Below are 10,233 nucleotides of genomic sequence, written 5' to 3'. Positions count from 1 at the left end.
AACAGGAAGAAACCTCCAGCAGAACCAGGCTCACTGTGAGCCCAAGTTTTTCTGGGGTTAAATTATTTCTATGTTAAATGTTTGCATTTAGGTTTTAAAAATGGGAAAACGACATGGTTATTTTCTTTTTTTGCAATCATCAATTTAAAACGGAAAGAACAAAGTATGAACCGCACACAGATTATGGGGCTCTTCTACAGAAAAATAATAAACACTCATGCATATGTCAGACCTCAAATTAAATGCTTTAAGACAATAAGAGCTTTTAGGTGATTCATTGAGTAAAAAAAAAAAAAAAACACAGAAATACCTGAAGGTGAACAGTTTAAATCACAGCAAAGCCACTAGTTAGTTAAAACAGAAACACCACACCCATTATAACATATATTCTTAAAGAAATGAAGAAAATCTGATTGAAATGAACATTTTTATAACATTAGTATCAACTCAGCAGATAAAACAGAAAATATTCATATAGACATTTTCCTCTATAAACTCCAACTTCCTCAGGAGCTTCCTGGGCTTAAAGGATGTTAGTTTCTTTAAACCCAAACAAACACAGAACATTTTCATAATATTACAAAAGCATAATTAGTTTGAACACAATCATTTTGAATTTGAAGAGAAATTCAAAATGTTCTTACACATGACCATAAAAGCTAAAATGGTACCGTTTTGTGTTCGGCTTGAAGCTAAAAGCTAAAGCTTTTCCTTTTTTTCCACAATAAAAATAACATAACGAAAACAAATTTTAATCAAGTCTTATTGTAAACAAAAAACAAATATTCAGAAACAAACCAAGCAAAACATTGTTAATGAAGAGCACATGTAGGGAGCGACATGCTTCACTCGCTTTAAGGTAAAGCTGCTAAACGCACTGACGAATCAGCAAACGCCGATATCAGCCGATGCAGATAAAAGATAAAAGCCGGAGGTGGGAAACAAACAGACCCTAACTAAATTAACATCTCATTTGAATAATATCTCACACCCTGTAAGAGCCAAATATGTCAGTTTGTAACATTATTATTGTTCATAACTTTTGTATATTACGATATTTTCTTTATAACAAGGTTTCTTTTTTGTATTTTTTTTGTAGAAAAGCGCCACCTATAGGACATGCTTGAAAATATCTGAACAGTGCTGTGTCACATCAGTTTAGAAAGAAAAGTTAATTGTTTGGGTAACTGAGCTCTACAGTTTTTAACCATTAAGTGTGGAATGCTGTGCAAGATTATAAAATCTGTAATATCTGCTCAAAGAAAAGTAAAGTTTGTCTTTCGCCAGACTTTGTGTGGAGTAGTGAGTACTTCTTTAATGCACAAGAATATATCAATATGGGTCAGAAACGCAACAAGAAAGAAAATTAGAGCTCGTCAAACAATATATTGGTTTTGAACCAGAACAAAATAAGCAGCCACTGCACACCCTGTGCATGAAACTGTTGCGGAACTGGAAAGCTCCTCCAAAGAGTATTGCACCCTAAATGCACCAGGGAGCGTTATCACAGATCCTTCCTCCCTGCAGCTGGAAGACTGTAGAACCACCACTGTTCCCAACAACCTCAATAAGTTGTTACATTCATGCTGATTTTGCACATCTATTGTTGCTGCTTTTTTCAAATATCCATTACTGTAAAAAATGTCCACTGCTGTATATTATTTATTCTCTAGATGTAAAGCATTTATATTATAAAAACATTGTACAGTACAATATTCTATTTGGTTATTTTCTTAACTGTTCCACAATTTTACCATTGTGGGACAATAAAGGGATTTTCTATTCTATTCTATTCTAAATTCAACCAACACTAGTTCATTTATTGTTTTTCTGTCCACTGCTCTCAGTAATGGACTTCATTAACAACATAACTAGATCAGGGATCATTTTAATGATTTATGTCAGAAGCATTTAGCAAATCTATCGATGGATGGAGAGATTTTTAAGGATTAATTATTTTCAAAGCAGAATTTATTTAGCAAAATAAAAAAAACTGCATTGAAGGGTGTGAGAAGGAAAAAGGGTGTAAGTTTGTGATAAAAATTGGTGGGGACACTACGGTTGGGGGCTGATGGACCGACAGTTACTCCACCCAAACGCTTTAATTAGGTTTTTGTATTTTCCAAAAATGAGCTTAAACATATATTTACTGAATGCTTTCCTATTGTTGACAACACAAGAGAACCACAATACACTGATATTTATAATTATAGATAGTTAGAGATGTCTTTTATTGCATATAAAGCGCCCAAAAACATTAATGTAGAAAAATATAATGAATAACAGCCGATTCCGATGCCAAAATCGATATATCATCCCTAGAAGTACAATTTGAATTCCATCCATTAAGAAAAATATGGATATGATGCATTTTAAATATAGCATGCCATATTTTTTTGTTGTAAACTTTGTGGGAAATTTGGAGCTATATTTTATTGCATGTTGCATATCCCAGTAAATCTGTTTCACCTTTAAATCTGCAGCTCTCCCTACTTCTCTCTCTGCTCTGTTTAAAAAAGATTTGTGAACCCATTTACTGATATAATGATGCCAGAAACTAAATTTCAAGATATGTAGAAGCTCTGCAGTCTGATTCTGTCTGTTCAATAAGCAAACATTTTAATTTTAACCTGTAACTGGGGTCATGGTCCTCTGAGAGGACCAGCTTTTACAGTAAAGAAAAACAAACTATGTTCTCTCAAGCTTCTTGCGTTATAATATTAACTTACAATCTGTTGCCATTTTTAGCTGAAAAAGCTCTGTATGTCAAGCAAACAAATTTTTCAGTGGTATGATCTCTAATTTTTTTAACCAACCTTTCTTTTACTTAAACATTGAAGTTGCTGCTGGTTAATATTCACAGAGTGCTGCTGTGTGTCTCTCCTCTAACCTACGCAAATCGGGTGTCTCAAAGCGACAGATCTGATGATGTCACACCAAGAGGCGGGACACAAGAGAGGAAAAATAAAAACACGGACTCAAAACGCTCTGAACCGATAGCTGCACCCAACTCTATTACGTTTGGCTAAAGTAAATGAAGGGAAAAGAAAAAAACCTGGAAATGATTGGTGGGGACATGTCCATACCAGTCCTTCAGAAAGTTACGCCTGTGCTTGAAACTAAAACCTGTTTCTGAGGCAGACCTGTACTGGTTTGGTGATTGAGTCAAACCGGACCATCTGGAGGATGGTTCCGTGTTATGATGCTGAATTAGCTTTGGGGCGTCATGGTGCTGAAGACCTGATTGATAAATTGACTTCATCTTCGGAGCTCAGCTGTGCGAGTCAACATCGATAAAAACCCTTTTTTTGGGGTTTTTGTTTAAAAAGTTTAAACTTCTAAAGCACATTTTCTAAGGCTTCCTCTTATTTCCAAGTTTTAAAATTCCTTGGAAATAATACTAAATCAAGCAATCTGAACATTATTGGTTAGAAAAGTCAAGTCTTCACAAATGTTATTAGTATTTAGTTGATGTTAGTGTTTAAACCTTCCACATGCATCTTACCGGCGGCGCATTGGGCCTGTGGTCTGTCTCATAAAGGACGGCCAGTATCTGAGCTTTTGCATTTATTGCTGATGATACTTTTCCCACTACTCTCTAGAATGTATTTAGGAAGTTAGAAAAAAAATACAAACAACAACAAAAGAGAGCAGAAAAAAAAGAGAAGTTTGTGCATAGAAAGAGACGGATGTATCACTGAACTGCATTTGAGCTGAAGTCTGGATTTGTACCTCCTTACTGTAACTAGGAGCTCCAGAGGGACAGCTGTCAGAGCGGACTAGGGATTTAGGAGGATTTCTCCTGGGGCTCTCACCATCACTGGTGACAGACTAAACGAACATCACACAGAAAATGAATTCACATATTATTCTTCTGATTCCTCAGCTTATTTATTGGAATGTCTTAATCCAATGTTGATATCAGAAATGAGAGCTAGTATGGGAATATAATGGCCTGCATCCTCCATAATAAACAAGCTGACAGAAATATTATTAGAAAAAAAGTCAGAATCCTGACTTATACCTTTACCTTTCCCATTTTAAACTCAAAATAAAAAATCTGTTAACATTTTTCTTCCCCCAGTGGCTTTAATCCATTCCATTGAAAACAGTCAGAATTCCAACTTTAATCTCAGAATTTAGAGATTAAAGTCAGATTTCTGACTTTTATCTTTGAATTCTGAGATTGAAGTAGGAATTCTCACTTTAATCTTTGAATTCTGAGTAGGAATTCTGACTTTAATCTCAGAATTCAAAGATTAAATTCAGAATTCTGACTTTAATCTCAAAATTCGAAGATTAAAGATTAAAGTCAGAATTCTGACTTTAATCTCAGAAATCAAAGATTAACGTTGGAAAGATTAAAGTCTTTGAATTCTGACATTAAAGTCGGAATTCTGACTTTAATCTCAGAATTCCAAGACTTTAATCTTTCCAACATTAATCTTTGAATTCTGATTCTGATTAAAGTCAGAATTCTGAATTTAATCTTTGAATTCAGAGATTAAAATCAGAATTCCAAGTTTAATCTCAGGATTCAAAGATTAAAGTCAGAATTCTGCCTTTTTTCTCTATCAATACATAAATAAAATAGAAAAAATACATGGAGCTTTGCAGCAGTTATGGGCATAAAAATGTTTTAATATGATAAATGTTAGATACTAACTTTAACATCATTTAAATCCAAAAAGTAGTTTAAAGAACTTTAATAAATTATATTTTTAAATACTTTTGAGAAATATTTCAACATGAAATTGACAAGAGAAAAATGTATGGATTTAGGGCCAAAGATATTGTGTTTCATTAATAGTGTTTTAAAAATGATGAGATATTTATCTAATTTGTAAAAGAAACCTGTTACCTTAGCAGGATCCTTTTCAGCCTTTTTGAAATCATCTCCATGAGCCCTCTGTTGCTCAGTTTTCCTCTGGGAACCTTCGCTTATTCTTTTAAGATTAGTGAATATATTCAGATTAGGATTAATGCAGGGTGCAGAGATAGAAGAACACGTTTCGTCACTTGATGTAAAGGAATCAGGGGGAGAAGAAGAGCTTTGCTCTGTTTTTTCAGATTGGGAGCAGAGCTGAGGAGAGGGGAGCTCTTTAGGTTCAGAGGTGTTTGGAGGAGCAGAGAAACCAGGCTGAGCGGTGGGATCAGGAACAGGGTGGACCGCAGGGAACATGGCGGAGCTTTTAGATGGAGACAGAGGAGGAGGAGAGGGCGAGGAAGGAGAGGAGAAGGTAGACGGTTCCACCTACAGAGGCAAAGCCAGACGGCGGTTAGAAAGGAAAGAAAACTGCTTCCTAATTAATAACTGATTAAAATATCCTAAACAATGTTTTTACCAATCCCTACCCATTTTAAAGATATAAAAATATACATTTCTCATTAAAAGAATGTTGAAATTATGAAAATATGGAAGCATAAATAACTTCTAGTGCTAGATAACAACAACTTAAGTTTAGCCGCTCAGTTATTCCAACCTGAAATGTTTTGATTTTTATTTCGGGTTAAATGATTCTTAGTCCCGTTATTTTACCTTTTTTATGCCAGTAACCCACTTTGGTTGCATGAAATGTTTTTTTATGACAAATTACGCTTATACACAAATCAATGCTTTATAAGTATTTATGGTTTTTGCTTTTTAAGCTTTGTTTTTTGCTCAATTGGTGAATAAACATAGCCTTTCTGTGCATATTTACCATAACATCTTGTGACCAGGATTATGTCGCTGTGCATGTGTAAGATTGGTTAACAAGCTGAAAAATGGAGGCGAGCGAGTGTGAAACTCCTGGTGTGGTTGTGGAAAAAAAACTAGTACAAGATTCTGCTTCCAGCTCCATCTCTTCATGCATCTCGCTCGCCTTTCTGCGTCTTTAGGAAAGCAATAAAATGGAATGCCGTGGTTTTTGTTGCTTCGCCCATATGCTGACCGAGCACGAGTTTACCATGACTTTGCTGGTATTTTTAAGGTAAATTGGAGAAAAACAGAAATAGCTGCTATACTTGTTTTTCATGCATGGTCCGTTTGTTTTGTGGTCCATGAAAGAGGAGTTATGGGGGATTGGCTGACTTCAGCTGTACATCCTCTATATAGCCTTATTTTATTATAATGAACTGGATTTTGGTCTTTTTGGTTTAAGCATATAATAAAACTGGACCTTTAAACTTAAAAAAAAAAAATCCCTACCATTTTTATTACACTGATTTATATAACAAACATTCAATCTGTATAATTTAGTGTTGTTGATTTCCTTTTTATTCCTCCTTTTAAAAACCTACGTGGATAAAGCAGTTTGCATATTTCTAAATTTATTACTAACCTGGATTTAGTCCTCAGACTTAAGCAAAGGTAAAATGCAGAAAAACAGTTTTAACAAACATTTTGGATCAGTTTAATTTAGGTAATTAAGAATGCACAGATATTAAAATTCTGTCCGAATCGTCGTCCGATAATTATACTCACAATATGGCTGAAACCCTTTGTTACTAACATGGACACTCTTGAATTTTTTAGCTAATGCTGTCGCTAAAATCCTTTTTAGAAGAACTTAAACAGTGAAGGAGGGACAGATGCTGATTTGGGCAAAGATTAGAACCAGGTGATGAGCTCGTCAGCAGGAAGCAGCAAAGACTCTGATAACGAGTCTGAAGATCAACCCCCCCTCGCCCACTGTTTAAGGTTTGGATAACAGGATTATAATATGAACAAGTGTTCTATTTGTAACATTATCGGCTAAAGTATACAGATACCTAATCTAATAGATTTAGATCTATACAGTAGCTCCCCAAGCAGTGGAGGGTTGATCTGCACAGGAGATGTGATTTTAACAGACCAAAATTGCATCTGTCTACTTTCTGTAAATGTTTTTGTTTTGTTGTTCAACTTGTCAAATGTTTAGATTCTTAAAATGTTCATCACTATTTACAGTTTAGAACTGTTCATTGTTATAAGGTATCAATTACTACATCTACTGTCCAAGTCAATGAATTTACGTGATTACGTGAAAAATGTGTGTAGTTAAAATATTGCATTGAAAATGAAACTGTATATTTTACACAAATTAGAATCATTGAATGTAAATAATAAAAATATTAATAGCATATCTATCAGGCTATAATAAGTTTTCCATTTCAGGTCTCGATATTAGGTTTATATATTCACAATGGGCACTAGAGCCATGTGAGTCGATGACATCATCAATAAATTTGCCTTCTTTTGGTTAAATGTTGTCACTACCCGATCCTGTCCCAAAAGCACGATCTGACATGCATCCGGGTCGGCTTTCATTTTATTTTATTAAAAAATACCTAAATGACATTTTCCCTCCCCAAAAACACTAAACGTACTAAAATATAACATGTTAAATCTTAATAATGTATTGCTTTAGAAAATAAATGCCTTAAAATCTTTTGTGTTTTATCACTCGTCTCTGCCTGATCTGCACAGGAAATGGGATCCTACGCTACTTCCGGTAGCTAACTTTTTCGGCTTTGGATTTAAACATAAATCTAATGTTTTTGAGTTTTATGTTTTCGTTTCGTTTTAACCTTATGCTATATAGTACATAATCTAAAGAAAGAAGCAACTAAAAGCAGATAAACATGATTTAATCATATTTTACCAGACTGCTCTGTGCATGCCTGATGATGATGTCAGAGAAGCAGTTTAACGAAGAAAATGTAAAAAGCATGAATATTGTCTCACAAAAGTCATAGAACATTTTTTAAAGATGTGTTTCAGCATTCTTCAGTGAGTTAAAGATAGAAAGTAAGTAATTTTAGTACCATAATTACATTACTTATGGACACCCGGACGTATATCTGTTCGTGCATGCACAGGACGGATCGTGCTACAGGAACAGATCGGGTAGTGACAGATGTCAGAGTTATGGGAGTTAAATAAACACCCACAATCCTTTGCTTCATCGCTAACAGTGTTGCATGTTATGAAAAATAAACTGGATGAAAATAAACATTGGTTGTTATTGTGGTCCCTTTTTTTTAACTAATAAGCCAGAAACCGATGTTAATCCTGATTAATCGCACTGCTTTACAAGTAACTGATCTGATACAGAACCTGAGAAACAGTGAGAGAAGCAGGCGGTTTGTTGGACCCATGAAACATGGTGGACAAGAGGACAGCTCTGTCTTTTATGCTCCTCCGGGAAAATTCTCTGGTCGACAACCTCTGGTTTTTATTCTGAGAAGAAAGTGGAATCAGAGGGAAAAATACACAGAGACGAGGTGTATGGTGGTGGAGGGGGAGTATTTAAAGGTTGGATTAAATTCACCTGCTTCGCACGCGAATCAGAGGACGGATCTGCTTCTGAGGCGGAGGGAGCAGAACCTGAATCAGGACATGTTGGGGAGTCGGGATGGGAGCTTTCTGTGTGATAACCTTCAGAGCCATGAGCGTTTACTGAGCTCTGAGCGTCAGAGGATGGTGGAGAATGACTGCGAGTGTTTGGATTCAGAGGTAAACCGTTAGTAGAGAGGAAACCGCTCTGCTGAGAAACACAGCTGGGATTCTCCAGCAACCGAAGGTAGATCGAAGGCTGGAAACAGGAGGACCAGGAGAGGACAAAGGATGAGTTCCCAGAGGTAAATCAACCCTTTTCTTCTAAAACACAGGAAGAAAGGGGACGTTTGGAGACAAACGTACCTGCCATCTGGAACGAGATGGAGGAAGAGGAGAAAGAGGAGGGGTAGCTTTGGGTTTAGCAAAACGGGGGTTTTCTTCCTCCTCCTCTTCCTCCTCTTCATCAGAATATGAAGAGGTGGTGGAAGGGGACTGAGGAGGAGGAGGAGAAGGAGGAGGACTAGAGGAATCCTCAGACTGTGTCATGATGAAAAAGGAAACAGAAATGTTAAAAGTTAGAAAAAAAAAGGAGAGAACCTTCAGAGGCCAAACCAAAGGGCAAAAAGAGATGACATGAGATGAAGACAACATAGCATCAAAACAATCTGTCACATTAAGCTACAAAACCTTTATAAATAAACCTTTGAATGAATCTGAGCGTCAGCTGGTTCTCTGGGTGTAGCTTTTTACCAGGCTGGAAGCCTCTTCGGTCCAGTTTTGTCGTTTTAGGAAAGAAAGCAAACAAACCGGACCTGTAAAGTTATTCTCACCTTGGTGGGCGCCTTCCCCACTGAAGAGTTCTCCTCAAATTTGGCGAGCAGCTGAGTGGCCATGGAGCGGACCTTGTTCTCCCGTAGCTCTCCATCTTCACCAGCAGGTGGCGCACTCTGGCAGGACAACTGAGGGCCAGAGAAGAGTCAGATGAATAACAGAGAGCTACTTTAACCTGAACTTTATGTTTCATTGCTGCTTAAATTCAACAGACTTCTGCAGACAAACACCTCAGTAAGGTAGCTGCTTCCTCTCCGTCGCCTTTTGTTGACAGAATCCTCCTCCTCTTTCTTCTCATCCTGAGAGAAGATAACCAAGTCATGCAGGGATTAATACTGACATCTATCTATAAGAGCCTAGCATTAAAACAAACAGATCATCAACCTACAGAATATAAAAAAAAATACAAAAAAAATATGAAGGAATGTTTGAACTTAGCCTCTATCCACACTGCACATATTTAAAGGTGCATTAGGAGATCTTTTCTGAAGCATTTTTTACCATGTGGCTTAAAGATCTCCCCACAGCCGCTTAGCAAGCAGTGAAATAGAAGGTCAGGAAGTGAAGACGCCTTAAAATACTGCCTTTGTAAGTTTGGGGAAGACTCACCGCCGGTGTTACATGTGACCTGGAAGAACGTACCGCTTTATGGCCACGGGTTCTTATATGGAGGCTTTTGTTCTACTATTTTTACGCCTCATCAGGTACCAATGGCTGAGGCAAGGGAAAAGTTTAAACCTTCTGAGGAGGCTAAAAAGAGAAAACGAGAAAATGATCCAAAAACAAGAGCCGATCGTGGAAAGCAGTTTGTTCATTGGCGCCAGATCATGTGAGCGGAGTGAGCGGTGGACCGGAGCGGAAGAAATATGGTGGAGGGAAGAGCGGTTTTCAATTCAAAGTAGGGCTGCAACTAACAATTATTTTAAAAATCGATGAATCGGCCGATTATTTTTTCGATTAATCGATGAATCGGACAAAAAATATTTTTTATATTAACCTCTTTATTCCAAAATAAACATTTTAGACAGAACAAACAAGCACACAAGTACAGGTTGCTCATTAACTGTACTGGTGCAATATGAAAAATAAACTATGCAAAC

General features: G+C 36.6%; 1 protein-coding gene across 1 annotated transcript in view; it reads right to left on the bottom strand.

Moving 5' to 3' along the window:
• Positions 1–10,233, bottom strand: part of LOC107101150 (protein-methionine sulfoxide oxidase mical2b-like) — an 80,856-nt gene that overhangs the window by 30,895 nt on the left and 39,728 nt on the right. Inside the window, exons 13-20 of the mRNA XM_015399940.1 lie at positions 9,364–9,432; positions 9,133–9,261; positions 8,666–8,839; positions 8,295–8,558; positions 8,081–8,203; positions 4,862–5,254; positions 3,733–3,831; positions 3,506–3,598 (exon numbers count right to left, since the gene is read on the bottom strand). Coding sequence (XP_015255426.1) covers positions 3,506–3,598; positions 3,733–3,831; positions 4,862–5,254; positions 8,081–8,203; positions 8,295–8,558; positions 8,666–8,839; positions 9,133–9,261; positions 9,364–9,432 — 1,344 coding nt within the window. The remainder of the gene's footprint in view (positions 1–3,505; positions 3,599–3,732; positions 3,832–4,861; positions 5,255–8,080; positions 8,204–8,294; positions 8,559–8,665; positions 8,840–9,132; positions 9,262–9,363; positions 9,433–10,233) is intronic.

The sequence above is a fragment of the Cyprinodon variegatus genome, unplaced genomic scaffold (assembly GCF_000732505.1).
Source record: "Cyprinodon variegatus isolate N-32 unplaced genomic scaffold, C_variegatus-1.0 Scaffold1059, whole genome shotgun sequence".
Classification (NCBI taxonomy): Eukaryota; Metazoa; Chordata; class Actinopteri; order Cyprinodontiformes; family Cyprinodontidae; genus Cyprinodon; species Cyprinodon variegatus.
This window is presented reverse-complemented; position numbering and strand designations above follow the sequence as displayed.